Source organism: Antechinus flavipes, chromosome 1 (assembly GCF_016432865.1).
Source record: "Antechinus flavipes isolate AdamAnt ecotype Samford, QLD, Australia chromosome 1, AdamAnt_v2, whole genome shotgun sequence".
In the NCBI taxonomy this organism is placed as follows: domain Eukaryota; kingdom Metazoa; phylum Chordata; class Mammalia; order Dasyuromorphia; family Dasyuridae; genus Antechinus; species Antechinus flavipes.
In genome coordinates, this window is record NC_067398.1 from 453,341,660 (window position 1) to 453,363,635 (window position 21,976).

A 21,976-nucleotide genomic window follows, 5' to 3' on the forward strand; every position below is an offset into this window, starting at 1 on the left:
AGATGAAGATGAATCTGGTTGTCCACTGAACTCTCCACTTGTAGCTTTATCCTCCGAAAACTCTTCTTCTGCCACCAGCCAGTCAAATGGAAAATATTCTGGAATAGATCTTCACTCTGAAAAACTTCTTTGACTGGCCCATTGAAGCTCTATTTATGCTCTTTCAAGAGAGGGATTGTGGGTTTTCTCCCATAGTGCTCTCTGGCCCAAAGAACTCCAATGAGTAAAGGTGTGAACACAAGCCTTGTATTAATTAGTTCTACTTAGTACCTTGTTTCAGGTTCTGGCCCAAAACATCTTCTTGTAAGATTAGATCAACTCTAATTAGTTAGCAGTTTGTAAAGATTCCAACACTACAGATTAGAGAAATGCAAATTAAGACAACTCTGATATACCACCTCCTATCTCTGAATTTGGCTAAAATGTAAAGAAAAGAAAATGATAAGTGTTGAAGAGAATATGGGGAAATTGGGACACTAATACATTCTTGGTAGAATTGTGAACTGAGTCAACCCTTCTGGAAAGCAATTTAGAACTATGCCCAAAGAGTTATCAAACTGTGCATACCTTTTGATCCAGCAGTGTCTCTACTGGGTCTGTATCTCAAAGAGATCACAAAAATGGAAAATGAATCTATGTGTGCAAAAATGTTTGTAGCAGCCCTTTTTATAGTGTCAAGAAACTGGAAACTGATTAGATGCCCATCATCTGGAAAATGGCTGAATAAGTTATGAATGTTATAAGTATATGAATGTTATGGAATATCATTGTTCTGTAAGAAATGATCAGCAAGATGATTTCAGAGAGACCTAGAGAGACCTACATGAACTGATGCTGAGTGAAGAGAGTGGAACCAAGAGATCATTGTACTCAGCAGCAACAAGATTATGTGATGATCAACTCTGATGGACATGACTCTTTTCAACAACGAGGTGATTCAGGCCAGTGCTAATAGATTTGTAGTGGAGAGAGCCATCTGCATCTAAAAAGAGAACTGTGGGAACTGGATATGGACCACAACATAGTATTTTCGCTTTTTTGTTGCTGTTTGCTTTTTTTTCTCTCATTTTTTCCCTTTTCGATTTGATTTTTGTTGGGCAGTATTTTAATTGTGGAAATATGTATAGAAGAACTGCTCATGTTTAACATATATTGGATTATTTGCCATCTAGGAGAAGGAGTGAGGGGAAGGGAGGGACAAAAAATTAGAACCAGGATTTTGCAGGGGTGAATGCTGAAAACTATGTTTGCATATATTTTGAAAATAAAAAGCTATTATTAAATATTGACAGATTTAAATTTAATTATTTGAAGTTGCACTAAGATTTTGGGGACAGCCTATATTTATATATCTGTAAAGCACTTAGCAAAACTTAAAGCACTACATAAATAAATATTTTCATCACCACATCTAATATCTCATCTCTTCTAACTTTGTAGACATGCTTAAAACAGAGATAATAAAGCCCTTTGCCTATTTCAAAGTTGCTCTGGGTTATAGAGAAATATTGATTGTGAGTACTTAATAATTATGCATTTTTGTATAAATTTCAAATGTCATTCTTTTTATTTAATATATCTTTTTCTCTGACTTTGTTATATTCTTCTTGTACTTTCCTGTCAATCAATTAATAAATATTTGTGAAACATCTACTATTATATGGAAGTATTCAGAAGAGCATCTCTGCTTTGGTGACCACCCAAGTATCAAGCAATGGAACAGAAAATGGGGGAAAAGACAGTTCCTACCCTCAAGGAACTTGGAGTCTTATCTGTATAATTCTTATCAGCAGATGTAATCCTAAAGTTGTTTTTAGTTTAGTAATATATTTGTTGTTAAGAATTATTGGTTTTCTGTCCTATTTATAATTCCCTTTCTATTATTAGCTGAAAAATTAAATATATTTTTGTTTCCTTCAGCTTGTAACTACAAAAAGATTTTTAAAGTTTTTTTTCCTTTAATTTTTTTTCCATCCCCTTTTCACTTGAGTGCTGAAAAACAGGCTTAAAAAAAGTATGAATGTCCCTCCCCATTCCTAAAATTAAAACAATACAAAACTTGGCAAGTAAACTATATTACCATGATTTATGCTCTAATAGCTTTGATAATTTAAATTATTTATTATTATTATTATCATATTCCATTAACTTTTCTTTTGAGAAACAATAAAGTTTAATGGAAAGAACACTGCCATTTGTTAGCTGCTTGGTCTTAGACACTAAGCCTTTTTACATGTCTCCTAGCCTGTTTTCCTGATCTGAAAAAGAGAGTAAGAACACCCACTTCACAGGGTGGTTATGAGAATTAAGTATTCATAGGAAAATCTTTATAAAACCTTAAGTAATAAAGGGAATGGAATTTTGACACTTGGATAAATTCAATTATAGCATTTCCACATTGAGACACTAAGGATCAGGTGGCATCTTTCCATGTGAAGGACACTGGTGAATTCCTTCCAGGAAAATCACTGTAAGAGATTAACATCACATAAGAGAAGTGGGTTGGAGAGATTGTATAATTATGCATGGATACACAGACATCATGTAAATGGTTCTGTTCAGTTAACCTATATAGTGAAACAGAGGTTCTTTGATTGACTTTGGAAGTATTCAGAAGAGCATCTCTGCTTTGGTGACCACCCAAGTATCATAGCTGGCCCAGCACTGATGCCCCCAAAAGCAACAAGCAATCTTTGGCAATGATTACATTGTCCAGTGTCCAGATTACAGCCCAGTGAAAGGATTCATCCAGCAACAAGCCTGCCCTTGGATACGAATATGGTCTGATCAATGTTGCATAGGAACAACGCTAAATTATAAGGCTAAATTCTTTTTTTAATCATTTCCCCATCTCCAAGTGAGGTGATATAGAGAGGATTATGGCCTTCAGTCATTTAGGAAAATGTGTGGATGTTTGTTCTTTCTATATCTTTGAAGTAAATTTCTCCTTTTAAAATAGTTATGGAAGGATTCTGGGAAGGTGCCAGAATAGGGCAGAAAATTCCAAGCTCTGTAGATTTTCCCCACAAGCAAAACAAAATTGCTTCTCAGGGAGAACACAGACCAAAGAAAAAGCATCAGTGTTAAGTAGCTAAATGGAACTGGGGTGTGAGCCTCAATAAAAATTATCCCCTAAAATGAAGGAACATAGACAATGGGACTTGAGCCAGTGATAGAGAAACACACACTCACAAACTAATCAGGGTACCAGAGGAACTGAAGGAAAGACATACCCCATATAGCTTTAACACAGGGGGCCCCAGAGCATACATATTGCATGAATGTAAGACAGAACTTGATTTTATAAGCATATGCAATATTCTAAGCTGAGACAATCGTCTCTTACAGTTTGTAGCATGCACAAAAATTCTGTTATTGGTTTCAATCCATTAGCCAGATGGTAAAGAGGAGTGAGTCTTCTTGATTGGCTATGGAAACAGTGCAGAAAAAGGTACCAATTCACAAAAAGTAGTCTTGTTCTTTTTTCTAAACAACTGTGTTCAAGGGATGAGGCAAAAATTAAACCCTCAGTTGGGATATTTTAATAGATTTTAGTCCTTCATCTCCTCACGAGAGCCACTGGTAATCAAGAAGCAATATGTTTATTGCTTTTATAAATGGATATCCTGGTGAATGTTGAACACCTGGCTCTTCAGGGAGGAAAACTGTATCCATATCATGCTAAGTTTTATTTGCAATTTACTTAACTTGATGAGATGAATGCTATGTTGACTGTCAAATCTGAGCCCACTCTCTTCAAAGACTGACATGGGAAGGGGAATGAGTGTAAATACTTTTGTTTTTCTTATACCATCACAGTAAATGAAAATGTGCTAATCACTGGCATTTAATAATAGCACATCAGAATTTTGGCTTGAGCCCCTAGTTCAACCCAGAATATTGACAGAAGATGTAAATGACTTTGTTCTGGAAAGTTGACTTAAGAACTTTCCTACATAAGCATAATATCTTCTCTATTTTAAAAAATTAATAAATGTATATTGTGGGTGGATTTGCAAATAAGTGCTTGTCCACTGAGAAGCCTATGTAGGACAACTCTTTTTAGAGTTGTAAATCATAATAGAGGTTATCTAGTCTAATCCCTTCATTCTAAAAATAAAGAAACTGAACCCAGAGAAGTTAAATAATACAACTAATAAGCATTGATCATAAAGTTTCTAGTTAGAAAGATATGCATTAAAATCTGGTCTCAGACATTTAATTTCTCCATTCATTGATTTCTTCATTTATGAAATAGGCAAAAAATAATAGAATCTTTCTTACTGGATTTTTGCTATGGTCAAATGACTTACCATATGTAAGGCACCTCTTTAAAACTTAAATATAAAAATGTTAGTTATCCTTATTGTTCCTGCTGCTGTTATTAATAACAACAATAATAATTTCAACTCTTGTTCTCTAATTCTAATGTTAATGTTTTTTCTACTATGTAATACCAATTCTCAAAATAAAAGATATGTCATTTAATCTCAATAGTATGACAACAACATTGCCCACTCTATTTCACCTAAATCTGTTATTCTAAGGAAAAATCTTTTTTTTTACCACCCTTTATAAAATATATCTTTGTAAAAGAACTCATAATTCCCATATTTAAAGCTTACACTCAAAAATTCATGTGCTGATGCATTTTTGACCAGCTATTTATTTTCCATGTCCTACTTTCTTCTCTCAATCCCTTGTCTTTCTCTCAGTAGCCCTGATGAAAACATCACCTATACCCCCAAGCCTTTCTGTTTCCTGCCTAAGAGTATATAATCCTTCCTAATGCTTTCTTGATTCTTTCTGACAGTATCATTTGTGCTTACTTAAAGCACCAAAAGTATGTAGTATTCATTCAGTTCAACAAATTTTGGAAGCATTAAGTCCAAATACATGTCTAGGGTAGACAGAAGATCTCTATCTTTTCAACAAATTGCTGACTTGATATCATTTATCTAATTCTACTTGCTCCTTCTTTCTTTATTCTTTGCTGAATAATCTCTCATCTGATTAATTTATAAATTGAATTTACACCATGATTCCTTTGAGGACAAGGAGGTGATAATTAGAAGAGGTTCCAGGTCCCACTTACTGAGCAAGAACCTCAGTTTAGTTCTAAGTATTCTAGAATCTTTCCACTTTCCTTTTTTCTATATATCACATATTCTAACCATATTCTTTGGATGTGTTATTTAATGAATAGTACTTAGATTTGAATAGCCATACTATGTTAAATGTATTTAGTGAAAATGAAGTGATCTTTCAAAATGCACATTTGTTTAATTTGTTTTAATCAAGGGGAACTAAGTGGTATGGTGGATAGAATGCTGGTGCTGGATTGAGATACTTTCAAATCTAGCCTCAGACTCCAAATTAATTTTATGATCCTTGGCAAGTCATCTTAGCATCTCAAATAAAAATGATTATACTAACACCTTCCTCCCAAGGTTATTTTGAGGATTAAATGGTAAATTAATTGTAAAGATCGTTGCAAACCTTAAAGCAGTATAATTATAATGCTAATTATTATTGTTATTATTAGAAATTGGATTTGATGTTGATTTGATTGCACACTTCCTGTTTGTGTTTCCAGTGGGTTCTGGTTAGCTTAGTTTGGGAAAATATTACTAATATCCCTATGATTTCTCCTATCTGGCCATTTAAGTATTTCATAAAGAAACCTGTGTGTTTTAAAGGCATTCTGATTATGTAGTACTCTAAGATCTGAGACCTTATACTTAACTATCATTTGACATCTCCTACTTTCATACAATAAGGAGGAAATTTTCACCATCTACATAGTGTATTAATTTGTGTTTATTAACTACCAAAGAAGAATAGCTGAAAAAATATCTAATTGGAGAGATTAGTTCAAATAGCATTGCTTTGGAAATAGTAAATTATATCATTGTACATCTTCATCCACTCATACCCCAATGTGTTATTATTATTATTATTTTTGCAAACACAATATACATAATTTTTTTTCATTTAGACAGCAAGGTGGTACAGAGATTAGAACAAGAGGCCTGAAGTAAAAAACACATCAGTTCATATATGGCCTCTGACACTTACTAGCTCTGTGATTTTGGATAAGTCATTTAACCTCTTTCTACCTTAGTTCCTGATCTGTAAAATGGGATAATAATAACACCTATCTCTTAGGATTATTGTAAGAAAAAATGGGATAAACTTATAAGGTGTTTTGTAAAATATACATTGTCATATAAATGTTTGCTATGATTTTAAGTTTGGCTACAATGCTATATTTTAAGGATCTTTGATGTTGTTGTGACACTGATGATCAGTCCCCTCAACTACTCTCCTGTGAGTTAATAAATATTATTCTGGAGTTTCTAATACTCCAAATGTGATACCCAATCACTATTCTTTGCATGATTCTTTCTTAACTTAACCAAGCTGCTTCTCTGATGATATAATTAGAGTTTGACTTTTTTGACCAATATCTAAAGATTTTCTAGTATTTAAGTACCTCCAAACCATATGCCTCCTCATATATAACCTCCAAGATATCTGGAAAAACATTATATGATGCAATATCAGAAGAAAAGTTTAATGGATATATTGTGCAAATTAATGAAAATAAATAAAATGTGCTTTCTCTATACAATTAAAAATGGATTTCTATTTAGTTAATTTTGATTATAATGAGTGATATTGATAGCACTATGGTCCTACCAACTTTGTGAATCATCTGTAGCTTGGTTTTTATTAAAAACAGAGACTATCTATATAAAATTAAATATATATAGATATAATATTCACTCCAATATATACATAGGTAGAAAGATATATAGATCATTTTTTTTTTCTCCTGAGGCTGGACTTAAATCACCTTCTTATTTCTCAACTTCCAATATAGAAAGCACAGTTTGTCTCCACATCACCTAAGAAAACTTTAAATTGGTTACAGAAAACCCATGTAATATCTAGTCCCCAATGAAATCATAGTACAAAAATGTCTTCAGTACACAAAAATTTCAGACCACCGAGGTAATAAAAACCATTTGATTCTGAAGTTGTTTTGGAATTAAAAAAAAAAGTGGATTTATTTCCCCTTAATCCATTCATGCAATAGATATTTATTAAACTGTGTGCAAGGCACTGTGGGGTATACAAAGATAAATAAAATACTGCCCTCAAGGAGCTTACAATCTTCCAGGAAAGATAAGACAAATATACAAACAACTGTATCATCAGGCATATTATGATAAGCACCACAAGAAAGGTACAAACAGAAATGATAAATGAAATTTTCAGGAAGTAGTAAATCATATGTACTTGTGGAGATTTGGAAAATTTTCTGCAAAAGGTAGTATTTGCTCTGGGTCTTGTAAAATAGGTAGGATTATTTTAGGTGGAGACAGATGGGAGGTGAAAGGGTCTCCAAACAGAGAGGATGTTTTAAGCAAAGCTGTGGACATAACCAAAAAAAAAAAAAAAAAAAAGAAAAAGAAAAAGAAAAAGTGTGAGTGCAGGGAGGAAGAATTAAAATACCAGATATTAGTCTAATTTGGTTGGAATCTGAAATGATTATGAAGGATATAAGGTTGGAAAGATGGGCTGTGATCAGGATAAATAGGGTCTTAAATTTTTAGTTTGCTGCAATGTAAGGTAACAAGATGAGCATTTTTAAAATGTACCTAGCAGAAGTGCATGGTGCCCTTACTCTCTCTCTTTCTTGTCTTCATTGCATATTGAGATGTTCATTGATAGTTATTAGATTCATTATAAGAAAAAAACAATTAAAGAGAATGAATGAATTTAAACAATTTAAATTAAGCCAATAGTTTGCAACTCGTGGGACATGGACCTGGGGGGAGATAGAGTCATTATAAAGGGTACATGAATGTGTATCCCATGCAAATTCATAAATAAGTGTGTAGTAATTTTGTAGCCTGAAAAATATTTCATACAGATAGGTATTGCTATTTTAAAAATATGCAGATATTCTTTGTTGTTGTTGTTGGGGGGAGGGAGAAGGAATATTTAATACTTCAATATAGGGAACTTCTGATAAGGACATCTGATTTTCAATTTACAGTCTTACACTGTAGTCTGAGGTGATGAGAGATTAAGAACTTTCCTAAAACTATATATCAAGTATGTATTAGAGACAGGATTTAAAGCCAGATCTTCCTATAAAAGAGACCAGCTCTCTAATCTAATATGCTATACTTCCAATTGCTGATTTGATTAATACAATAGAGATTCAGTTACAAGTTTCACAATATTCACAGTGACTTCTTGTCATTATTTGTTCAATCAATAGTTTCTTTTTTTAATAGCTGCTATAAATGTGGAGGTCCATGAAATCTTTTGATATTAAAAAAATATTATGCTCAAAAAGGGAAATTTTGACTGAAGTTGGCAAGAGATAGATAATTTTGGAATAGAGGAATCACATGATAGAATTGTGATTGAAGAAGATTATTCTGACAGCACCATATGGGAGGGAAGAGCAAGGGCAGAGACTCAAAATGAGGATATTGTAATAGTCGAGCTCTGATTTAATATGAATAATGGGTCTCACATTTTTTGTATTTTAAATAGATGGAGAAAGAGGGAGAGAGAGCTTGGAACTGAAAATAAAAATAAAAAAAAAATAGTCTAGGTCTGAGGTAATGACAATGGTAATGGAAAGGAGAAAACAGGCTTAAGAGACACTGGGGAAATAGAATGGACAGGTTTCAGTACTTAATTAGTTGAAACAAGAAAGTTGAATGAAAATAAAATATTGAAACAACAGGATGTGAATATAATGATAGGGACTTACTGAATTTGAGATTTTGTCCAAAAGTCCAGATAGAAATAAAAGTCTTAGAAATGCTTTAGATAGTAACTATTGATATAATTTTGAGAATTTTCTACATAGAAAGGACAGCTGAAGTGAAAGAATGATACCATCCACAAATTCCCCATCTGTTAAATGAAGGGGTTTACTAAATAGCCTCTGAAGCTCCTTCTCTCTCAAGAATTGTGATATTAGAAAATGTAAAGAGTGAAAAAGGGCAAGGACAGAAATTTGGAGGGTGCCTACATTGGACATATAGTAGTAGGAAGAAGATCCAGTGATTGAGAGGAAGAAGTCAGAGGCAGAGATAGACAAACAGACAGACAGACAGTCTCACACACACACACAGAGAGAGAGAGAGAGAGAGAGAGAGAGAGAGAGAGAGAGAGAGAAGAGAAAGAAAGACAAGAGAGAAAAAGAGAGAGAAGAGAAAAAGAGAGCGAGAGCGAGAGAGAGAGAGAGAGAGAGAGAGAAAGACAGAGAGAAAAAGAGAGAGAAGAGAAAAAGAGAGAGACAGAGAAAGAGACAGAGAGGAACTGGGAATTTCAAAAATCAAAGGAGGAAAAACTTTCAAGAAATATGGGATTGGTCAACAAAACAATCTTGCAGAGAGAAATCACAGAAAAAATATTCAAAATTAATTTGGCACAATAGAACTCTTTAGTGAACATTAAAAATATTAACAGGAAAAAACTCTTTTGTTTTTTCTGTAAAATTCTTTGCAAGCATTCCTATACTCTTTTTTTTTTCCCACTGAATTTTTTAATAATATCTTCATGTATATTCTCCCTAATTACAATGCATCAGTGGTTGTCATTAATTGTAAAGGACAGAACTGTATGACTAGATCATTCATAAAGGATAAAGTTCTCTAAGTGCACATACTACTGATGGTGAGTTAACAGGGTTATGTTCAATAGAATTGATAGCCTTCTCGAGTACCAAGATTAGGACATTGACTAAAGGGAATTTAGGATAGACTAATACAGCTTTTCAAGGTGCTAAATTTACAACTAGAGTACAACTAAGTCATGATCTACAGTTTGAAAACTAGGTTGAATACTGGGAATATTCATGAAGCAAATGTCCTTATGCCAGTGATGCCTCTCCTTTTGCTCTTTTTTTGAGCTCTCTTCTCCTGCTTTGGCCCAAAGGGATACTAGGTGAGGGGGGAAGTATTTGAGAGATGTGGTACCTCCTCCCCTCCATGCCCTGCCAAGAAAAAAAGCACTAGTTAGGATCAATACTAAGCAAATGTGTTTATTTCCCCTTAAGGTAGGGAATATAGCCAATGAAGCAGAAAATTCCTGTAGCTATAATGAAAAGGATCCCCTCCCTTTCTCCCATGTTTCTCTATGAATTATCAGGAACAATACTTTTCTGGACTAAGCAATCCAGGTAATCATAATAAAGGATTTCTGGGAACTTAGTTACATCATATCAATCTTGCAACTTGGACAAATCCCTTTTTTTTTTTTTTTTTGAACCTCAATTTTCTCTTATATGAAATGAGAGGGCTGGGCTAGGTTACTTCTAGGGTAACTACTAAGTCAAACAAACTATGAATAAACACAAAAGAAGAGGTCTGGGTTTGATGTCAAAGGACCAGACCTAATTTTTTTACTCTGATACTAATTACCTATATTGTTATTGTTTCGACATGTCCAACTCTTTGTTACTCCATTTTGGGATTTTTTTTTTTTTTTTGCAAAGACATTGGAGCAGTTTGCCATTTCCTTGTTCAGCTTATTTTACAATGAGGAAACTGAGGCAAACAGGGATAGTTGCTTGTCTAAGGTCACACAGCTAGTAAGTATCTGAAACTATTTGAAATTACAGAGATGTTTTTCTGATTTTTAGTCCAAGATTCTATCCATTGTGCCACTTATCTGTCTTATTTCTTATTTAACTGTGAACAGCTTACTTGACCTCAGTTTCCACGTAGGTAAAATAAGATCTTTGAATGAATTTATCAAACCCTTTGGGAAGAGAGAATTTAGCCCAGTTTTTATTTCTATCAGTTAATTCTTCTAGTTAAAGAAGGGTATCAAAGAGTCACATTACTAGTCTATGAGTCAAAGAAACTTGGGTTTAGGTCCTAGATTTTCCTCTATGTCACAATGGGGAAGTTCTTTCAACTTTCTGGGCTTCAGGGTCCTCATCCGTGAAATGACCAAATACTTTCTAGGTTACCTATCCACTTTCACACTCCAGTGGCTTAATTCCATTTATCTTTCCACTTGTTCTAGAAACCCAGACTTCTTTATCCAGTAATTCATATGTAATTTCAAATGCTAGCAAAAGGAAGTTACAACTACATGGTACCATCCATCTGTTACCTCTTAATAATTTGTACCCTATAAGCTATGGGAGGATAGGTATACTAATGTATTGTGGGTAGAGCTGTGAAATGGTCCAAGCAATCTACAAAACAATTTGGAATTATCAAAATATGACTAAAATCTACAGGTTTTGTACCTGAGATATTATTGCTTTTATATAGAACTGAAAAATGGTCAAAGATGAATAGGAAGGTGATAAAACAAATACTAAGTAATGGAAACTAAGTGAGTGCCTATCAGATGAAGAATGGTTAAATGATCTGAGGTACATGAAAATAAAGGAAAGTGTCTATGTTCTAAGATGAGAAGAATATAAGAAATGCAGAGAATTATGAGGAGATATGCACTAATACAGAATAAAGTAAACTGAACCAGGAAAATAACATAAACATATGTAACTATAACTCTCTCTCTGATTCTCCTCCTTTTCTCCCTCTCTCTTCTTCTCTCCCCCACTTCTCGATATAGATAGATAGATAAATATAAATATAAATTCATATGTAGTTAACTATATAAATTACCATAACAATGTAAATGAAGAGAACTTTTTAAAGAACCCACCTAAATGTCATGCAATTATAATGACCAAGGATTACTTCAAAGGGATAAGAAGATTCACCTTCCCTATTTCATTTAAGAGGTGAAAGATTAAGATTATGAAATATTACATAAGCTGTTATAGATAGTTAATTATTTTTCTTAATTTTTTGCTTTTTCCATAATATAGAGGTTTGCTCACTATGTAAGAGAACTGGAGAAAGATATACTTGAAAATGCTGCATCACATATACTATTGAAGTATTTATTTTCGTCCAGTTTCTTTTCCATTTAAATCTAATGTTTGATGTGATTGATATCATTCAGTTGTTCTGACATGGCCGATGCTTCATGATCCCTTGGACCATAGCATCTACTCCTCATGGAATTTAACTTGGCAAAGATACTAGAGTGGTTTGCCATTTCATTTTCCTTTGGATTAAGGCAAACCAAGGTTGAGTGATTTGTCCAGAGTCACATAGCTAGGAAGTGTCTGAATTCAGATCTTCTGGACCCTAGGTCCAGCACTCCTTCAACTAGACCACCTTAATTGTCCTAGATGATTTATTGGTTAAAATGATAATTTAATGTCTATTACTTTTAGCATTATGGGGCTCCCTCATAATGTAACAAGTAGATAGAGAGAATATCTTTAAACCAGGAAAATCTGGATTCAAGTTTTACCTCAAAATATTTATTGTGCATCCCTGGGCAAGTACTTTAGGTATTTCTCTAAGATTTAAAGTTATAAAGAAAGTGCTGACCTGCATAAGTAGAAGGACCTTTTCTCTATCATCTCATAAATGCAAGCTAGTCTCCTTTACTGCTAGTGCTTTCCCTTGGATATTACCTCCCAAGTATTCTTTATGTATTTTATTTATTTTATATATGAAAAATCATTTACATGTGGTTATCCACAGTAGATAATGAGTTTCTTGAAGGCTAAAGACAGTGTTTTTGCATTTTGGGGATATGTGCACATATCAAATCCTTAAGAAATACTCCTTGACTTACTACCAATTTTTGCCACCACCCAATCTTTTGCTTATTAAATTAGATGTATAAAATGAAACATTTATGTCATTTGAATCATCAACATTGTTCTCACATTGCAGGATTCAAATGCAAGTTTCTCTCTATTTTGTGAAGTAATGCTTCTTCTTACAAATTTATCATTTTTATAAGTTTTTACAAATTAGTTAGTATTGCTTTGGGCCACCAGGGGTTTAAATCTTATTGATATAGAGACAACTTGAAAAAATTCTATCCATATTATCCATAGTGCCTATTCAAAAGCACTTTCACAAACATTTGACTTCTTTGCCAAGTAAACTATGACTCAGTAACTTATTTATGACCTCATAAAGTTTATTATACAGTTTGGTGATAGAAAAACAATTTACGTAGTAAAGAACAACTAAATATTAAACTGATTATGGTTTTGCAGCATAAATGATCTCTATCTATCAGAAAAGAAAACAAAAGCCATTTTGTTTTCACTTATCTTGGCCCAGAACCTCCTCATAGATTTCACTCTTTGATAATCTCTCCCATTTTCCCTACCTTCATACTGAACATCTCTTATTACCCTTTTCTTTTAAGAAAGGACTATCACTACTATTTTTAAACTATCAAAACTATTTAAAATATTATGAATAAAAAAGAGGAGAAAAAGTTGATGTGGGCTTTGAAATGTGGATAGACATTGGATAGTAGTCAGAGAGGAGAGAGAACATTCTAATCAAGAAGAAAAAAAAAACAACACAGAAATAATGAAAGATGACTGTATGTGGAGAATTCTACACCACCTCCCAATGCAGGTATAAAAGGGACCAAAATGTATTTCTCTTGTTAAAGATATTAGTGAAAGCAAAGTCTGAAATTCAATCTTTCAAAAATCTGTGATTTCATGGGCACAAGTACACTTTCCACCAACCCACATCATAGGTCTACCACTTTATGGCAAATAGTCTTCCAAGAATTGCTGTCGCCAAAAAATATCTGCTGCAGAGTCTTCCTTACATAACAAATACACAATCCATCATCAAGCCTGTCTAACTGGGCAGGTCTTGGTAGAATTGTATCCTGTTGGTCCAATCTTGGAGGGCACAGGGTACCTCTAACCCTTAACAAAGCATCAAAGTAGAACTTATGAGGGAGGAAGTTTGCACTAGGCTATGAAAACATAGCTGACAAACTTAGTATAATTGTAAAAGTATCCAGGATTGAGATTGCAACAATAACTTCCCCAAAATGATCATGAATCTTAGTTGCCAATTTAAAAATGTTTACTTTTAATAGCCTTAATGTTATCTTTTCAGTAATACAAAGATCTTACAGAAGTACACAAATAAGAGGTAAGTAAGCAACAAAGAGAAAAGTGTCAGAAGCAGGAAAACCCACTTGATTCCTTAAATTGGCAATAGCTTTGCAAACACTATGTTCAATATAACACTAAGTGGTGTATTATCTATACCACTACATTCATGTCAGATGGACCTGGCTTGAAGCTGATGTGTTCCTATTTATTTGATGCCTAACACATAATAGCAAGAAACAATAACAATACTCTTGAAGCAAAGTGCCTCAAAGTTTTCAAAGCTCTATACATATGTAAGTTCATTTAAGCCTTCTGGGAATCCTTTAATGTAAGTGCTACAGGTATTATCACCCCCTTTAAAAGATCAAGAAACTCAGACTCAGAAAGGTTGCAACTTGCTTATAGTTCCATATATCCAAAGTGTCAGAGATGAAATTTAAACCCTGTTCTTTGTGATTTCAGTACTGACACTCTATCTAGGAAGTATGCTACCCTTTTGTTTACTTTACATATATTATAATACTTCCAGAATGCTCTCGCAGAATCCAGCTTGAGGTAGTTTTTCTCACTTTTCTGTTCTTTTTCTCTATCCCTCCTCAAAGCTCAAACCATTGGTAGTTTCATGATTAATGAGGAGGAGAGATTGGTGATCCAAGTTGATAAACTGAGCAAAGGTAGAAAAGTCCATTTCAAGAGAGAACACTTTCTCCCTTATCTTGAATAAAACTAATAATTTTAATAAATATGCATTCTCACTTTGAAACTCACCTACAGAGTCTGAGACTGCTTCCTCAGGTGAATGAAGTAACTGTGAAACTTCTTCTGTCCCTTCTGCCAGATTGTCACCTTGCAACCTAAATGATGAAAAACCATTATGAAAACATGGCAAAAAAAAGATAAAGATATAACTTTAAATACTTAGATGAGATGCTTCAAATTAGGCATCTTCATATCATCATTACTCACACTCTAAAAGGACTTTTACATAGATCTCAAATGATTTTTTTTTTTTATCAATTGTCTAATTTATATGGTCCTAGTATTATTCCCATTTGATAGTAAAGAAAACTGAGGTTCAAAAATGTTAATTGATTTTTCCATGTCACAGAGTTAGTAAGTGATGGAATCAAAAGTGGAACTCAGATCTGACTAAATCCTTTGCACTTTCAACTATTCTCTACTTGTTAAAACATATATGAATAAACTCTTTCCTATGGAAATAAATCCTATGAATGCACTTCTACCATCTTTGTAGAATTTGTTAAGACCTGGGCCTTTGTACACTTTTTTTAAACTCTAGATTTGACTTTGTAATTCCATGCAAAGATGTTGAATATTACCAATTAAGGGCAGAATGAGAATCCTTCCAGCAAAACAAATTTAAGATATTATATCCAATTTTGAATAGAGTGTTTCTCAACAGATATGCCAATTTCTATCAATAGTAAGCAAGCAAGTCAGTGGATTTCTCCCACAATCTCCCTTTTTAAACTGAGTTTGCTTTTGCTAACAGACTCAATACACATCCAAAAGGTGTCCAAAAAATTCCTCAATAAACCACCAGGATGAAAAAGGATGAGGCTTAACAAAGATTGTTTATAATTTTTTTTTTACTTTTGTTTTGACTTGCATTTAAGAGAGCAACAGTTTTCTGAAAATCAAAAACTAGATAAATCCAAGTTGTTCCCTAAACCATTTTCAAGTATATGTACTTCTATAACAAGTGTACCTCAACTTGGTAATTCTTATTTGAATAATGAATCAAACTTCAGCAGCAAACAAGATAATAATGAAAATATGCTTTACAATAATAATTCCACATTATGGTAATTATTCAAATGTACTAGAGCTTTCTACACATTAGTTTTCCAAGTTATAGACATTGTTCTTTCCCACTAAAATAAAGATTAATTCCTCACACATATTTATCACATATATTCACATGAGTGTTTAGCCAGTGGTATGAAAAGAATTTAACAGAAGTGAACAAATTTCTTAAGTATTCCTATCAAGGCTACCATTGACTTCAAAATGGAGATGTTACCCAAAATGAAAATCTATTACTTAGATGTGTCAATTTAATCTAAGTCTCAAATATTAGATCACAGAAAAATACTGACAAGTAAAAGACCTTCTATAAATCAGACATTCATTTGCAGAGAACACTTAATACTGTTTTTTATTGGAAGAGAATTGTAAGTTATTACAAATGTTGGATAACCTCCAAATATCAAGTTGCTTTCTTTTAAGTTTACCCACTCCCAAAAAAATCTTTTTCTAATGTCTCATCTTCTTCTTTAATTCATTTTCCTACCTCGCCAAATCCAACAAGTTTTTGACTTGACATGTAGCGGGTACTTTTTTAGTTGTGAAGTATATATATATATATACATATACAAATATATATATATATATATATCTCCAATATATTCAATTACACATATGTATGTGTAATTTAATTATATCTCCAACACAATTCTATCCAGGAGCTTTTATAAGCATTGTTAAGTATAATTTTGTTGATGCAGAAGTTTTGCAAATAATTTTAAGACAGATGGGCAGCTAAGTGAAAGCACAGTGAATAAAGTACTGAGCCTGGAGTCAGAAAGAACTAAGTTCAAATCCGATCTTAGACATTTACTAGCTGTGTGACTCTGGGCAAGTCACTTTATCTCTATTTGTATCAATAACTATAAAATGTTAAATAGGCCAAAGGATGTAATTATAGTAAAGCATTCCTGGTTCATAATAAAGTTATTATTTTAATATGAGCTATTAGATATAGATAGGTTTAGATTACTAATGATGATCATCCAAAGAGATTAGCTATCCAACTGTATTTCATGGAATATTCTTTTAATGGGGATCAGCATGCATCTTGGATCTGGTACTAACCAGACTTAAGGAATTTGATTTTTATCAACTCTCTCAAGATCTGGATGTATGTGATCAGATTCTGGAAGATTGTTCCACACTAACTAGGCTCTCTAATCAAGAGACTGTTAATAAACTAAACTGTCAATAATATGTTGATATTATTGCCAATGAGAAATGTAACTGCCAGGTAGACTAAAGGCACAGGTCAGTTAGTACATGCTCTTCCCAGTAAAAAGTTAACTTGGTAAACAAAGCCAAAATTCAGTTTTTTGATGAGTAAAGAGGAAAAAAATGGTAAAAGGGAAATAGAGGTTACTGTCATCTATTGTTAACAGTCTGATTTATCTTTCTTCTCTAGAATAAAATATGAGTATTAGAATTATCAGAAAACTTGTGGATTGGGCAGAATATTCTCTTCCCTAGATAGACATAGAGAAATATGGAAAAGTTCTTAATTACTTGACTGTTAAAATTGCCTTGACCATAAAATGGTTTCCTATTTAATCTTATTTTTCTCTGTATTTAAAAATATCATTCAAATTTTAACAGAATTGCACAGGGTCCATGACACACAAAAAGAATGGGTTTGAACTTACTCTATTACCCTAGGTAATGGAAAGCCATTGAAGTTGTGTGTGTGTGTGCGTGTGTGCGTATACATATATATGTATACGCACACACGCACACACACACATATACATAAGACTCTAGAATGATGTTTTTATACTATAAATATTTTATTTCTAACTTTAAAATTATTCAAATGACTAATAATCTTCATTAGAAGACCATTGTTTCCCAGCTGAAATTTAAAGCTCTTTTTGTTGACATTCAAAGTTCTCCATAATCTGGACATGTTTTTTTTCCCAGCCTTAACTTCTATCATTCCTTTCCAGACAATCACTCTCAACTACAACATCAGGGAAAATCCCCTGCTTTGGACATTAGAAAGCCTTGGTTCAAGCCTTGAACCCGATAATAAGTAGCAGTGTGACTTTAGCTAAGCTTCTCAACCTCACTAAAATTCCTTCATATTTAAAATGGGAATAACATTTATGCTACTTAGTCTATGTCTCAAGGTTGATGTGAAAAACAAATGAGAAATTTTAAATTGAGCACTGTGAAACCTGAAAAAGCTCTATCGAAATGCCATTTATTGTTCTTATGCTACATGAATCCTCTAATAGTACTACAAAGACATCTGCCAAGGTTGCTTTGTGCTTTCCTGCCCACATAGGAAATTTCTCTTACTTGAATTCCCTCCTTGCTTCTTTCAGCCTATTTAAAACTTTAAAAGTCCTGATGAAATCCCCCTTTCTGTTAAATGTTATCTGACTAGACCAAATGGAAGTAATTTATCCTTTCTCTGACCTCCTTATCATTTTGGTTCATATTTCCTATCTAGAAAGAATCTTTTACTGTCTGGAATTGTTAGACTAGAGATCTCAACTAGTGAACAGAGCTACCTGAAATTGGGGATGACTCACAATAACACTAAAAATAATAACACTAACTGAAATATTTTTAAGATTGCAAAATCCTTTGCCTATTTAACACAAATAATTATATTTAGTACTATTACATTATAATTATATTTATATTATAAATATGTTATATTTTTGTTATAATTAAATTTAGTATTATAATTATATTTAGTCCTGTATTTAATACTCCATGCTATTTTCCCCTTTCAAAGGATTTAATTAGCTGCCTATTGTCATGACAATTAACTTTATTTTAGCCAATGTAATAGTTTCTTTTTGTCCAGTCAGTTTTCAGTTATGTCTGACTCTTTGTAACTCTATCTGAAGTTTTCTTGGCAAGGTTAATGGAGGAGTTTGCCATTTCCTTTCCCAGCTTATTTTACAGATAATTTAAAGCTCATTTTACATTAGTAAGTTTCTGAAGTCAGATTTGAACTCAGAAAGCTGATGTTTTCTTACTCTAATGCCCTGAATTCTATGTACTGTATCATCAAGCTACTCTAGTGATTTCCTCGTTATGCATTATTCTCTCACTCGAGCTTTGTGGAATTAAGATCAAATGAAAAGTGAGTAGCAAGTCAACATAGCTCAAAGCTCCCAAGTAGGAAAATATCTCTTAGGCCTATGAAAGGAATGTTTGTCCCTCTGATGTATAAAGTACACTTATTTCTCACATTCCTTCCACATTTATATTATGATAGTTAAGTCCAGCAACAACTGTATAAGTTGTTGCTATTATTAACAATTAAAAATTGATGATTAACCAATTGAATTACTAAAAATTATCTTACTGAGAAAAAATAATAGCAAAATTTAGTGGGAAGAACAAAATGTCAGGAACTTCAAAGAAATTGGGGAGGGGGGATGTAAAGGAAGTAAATTCCTAAAATAAGGTAAGAGCATTGTTGAATTGTAAAATGGATAATTTTCAATTATTTTAAATTAGAATTTCTTGAATAAATAAAACCCATATAAGTCAAGAATATAAGGAATGCAGAAAATTGGGGAAAAACATTTATAGATAACCTCTCAGAGTGTGATTGAGTTGAAAAAGTACAGGTATAGGAAATGATGAGATGTTTAATTTAGAAAAACATGGAAAGACTTAGACTTATGAAGGTAGATACAATCTATCTTCAGGGAAATAGATGACAAAGTAGAATATGGTCTTACATATATGTTTATGTGTGCCTGTTTATATAAGTGTATGCTTATCAATATTTCTGTATGTATATATGTATATTTATATGCATATATAGTGTATATATGTGCATTTTTGTATTTAAGTTTAATTTTTTTTGAAAATTTATCAATAAATATTTTTTTTTTAAAAAGAAAGGGTCCCAGAATCATCTGGTCAGTATATGCCAGGTCCTGTATTTGAAACTAGTATTTTTTTTACTCCATTTCACTTTATCATATATTTCTGTGGAAAGTTTTACAAATATGTAGTCTGAAACATATACTTGACTTAATTGTCCAAACATATACTTGACCTAAATTCAATATAGTCATTTGAAGTTTTTTTTTTTTTTTTTTTGGCAGACATTTCTATAAACTGGGTGCCTGACTGTGTGTCAAACAGGAATTAAAAAAAATCATCAAATTAAAAGTAACAATTATTTTCCCTGAAACTTAGGTAGAGTATGTGGAGTAATACCTTCCATCACACAGAAGAACATTCTTATCTACAACGTGGAAATCTCTCGTACTCTCAAAAAAAAAAAAACTTCTTAACATTAACTTCTAAAATATAATGATTAATTCTAGGGGGGAAATATAAAAACAAGTTCTTTCCTGTTAAAAATTTTCTCTTAACTTCCTATCTTCTGAAAGAGAGATATGGTCTCCCAAAGTATTAGAGACACATCAAATTCATAGCTGACTTGTGTATACATGATTGCAGAAATGTAGCTGCTTGTAGGTGGTCTCTTATCATCGGTTAATTACTTTTCTGGCAAGGGCTTGAAATTTTTCACAAACGTAATCTAAGTAAAACACATATGGAAAACCTATTGGCTTTGTTTAGGTCTCTTCTGTTTTTCCTCAATCATAACATAAAAATTTCATCACAAAATAAGATAGAGGAAGTGGTATTAGCTGTCAATAGGGAATTACCATTACCACACTTTGAGGTCTCTAAGTACAGGTAGATGTAGCCATTCATTCAAATAGCTTGAGCAGATTATGAGGTTAATAAACAGTCACCCTGAGAATAGTCCAATCTCTGCAATCTGTTGCAGCCATGAGAGAAAGAGCAAATGCAAACTGCTTGAATATTATGGCTCTTAAGAAAAATGTAGGAAAATCTGCTAAACCAAAAAGATTTCTGTCAGAATCATCCCTCAGGAGAGTAAATGTCTAAGTAAAAGTCTTTGACTAAGCAAGGACAATACCTGTAAAGGACATATAGCTCATAGTTCTGAAGTTGGCCAATATCTACTGCTTCTCCCCCAACCTTAAGAAAAAAAGAAAAAAAAAACTGGAACAACTCTCAACTTTTTATGACATCAATTTTACAGATCTTGGGATGTCCTTTCTAAGTTATTTACTCCATCTTTCAAGACTTGCCTGAATATTCACTTTATGTCAGAGTCAGCTGGATACATGTATTGAACAAGTATTGCTATGGTTTCCCCAAGCCCTATCATAGTACAGTGAATTGAGGACTAAACTCAAAGTCAAAAGAATCTTGGCTGCATTGATTTTGTTTGGGCAAAATCTTTTAATTGAATGTAATCAAAATTATCCATTTTGCATTTCATAATATTCTTCAGTTCTTCTTTGACCATAAATCCCTCCCTTATCCATAGATCTGAGAGGCAGACTATCCTTTGCTCTACTAATTTGCTAAGGGAGATGTATTATAGAAAGGGGGCACATTGAGTCAGGAAGACCAAGGCTATTGCACTAGTTCTGGCATATAAAGTTCATGGCCTGAAAAATTCTGATAATTATGTGATTAAAGAAAAGGGGGACTGTGAGAAAAAAAAAGTTATAGAGGAAAGAATAAGAATTAGCAACTAATTAGATTTTTTCCCCCTGAGAGGTAAGGGATCATTTAGCTCCAGCACACTCCTCTTTCCAGCTCTGTATCTATTATCTTTAAGAACTGTGGCTTGGGGCCTGGAGGACCTGTGTTGGATCCTGATTCTGATTTGTCACATGTAGACAGAAGTCAGAAGCCTTCTTATTAACACTTTAGGCAGAATTAGTCATTTGACACCAAATCTATGCAATGACTGAGTTATTACCCTGACAAAGTTTTCTTTTAAACATTGCTATTTTTATTGTGGTAATTAAGAGTCCTTTAAGTGCCAATCTGAATATAAGTCTCTTGGGGGGTCCTGAAGGATTGTTTCTTTAATGTAGTGTTTTATTTGACAATAAAAACAAAGACAGTTCTCAATTAGGCACACATGACTCCAGCTTGCTAAAGTTAGTAGTCTCAGAGCCATACCTCTAGCTTTAAGCCTGAAAGGGTTTAAAAACTTATAAATGTGGCCATCACATTCCTTAATTGGAAAGAACAGCTAAGGAAAAAAAAATGGGGGGGAGGAGGGAGTGAAAGGGCAAGTGACTTTATGAGCAAGTTTTT

At 33.0% G+C, this 21,976-nt stretch overlaps 1 protein-coding gene across 3 annotated transcripts in view; it reads right to left on the bottom strand.

The window, feature by feature from the left end:
- Positions 1-21,976, bottom strand: part of C1H8orf34 (chromosome 1 C8orf34 homolog) — a 435,849-nt gene that overhangs the window by 133,149 nt on the left and 280,724 nt on the right. For all 3 annotated transcript variants that reach the window (XM_051970072.1, XM_051970073.1, XM_051970071.1), the window contains exon 9: positions 14,786-14,871. In XM_051970072.1, the coding sequence (XP_051826032.1) occupies positions 14,786-14,871 (86 nt within the window). The remainder of the gene's footprint in view (positions 1-14,785; positions 14,872-21,976) is intronic.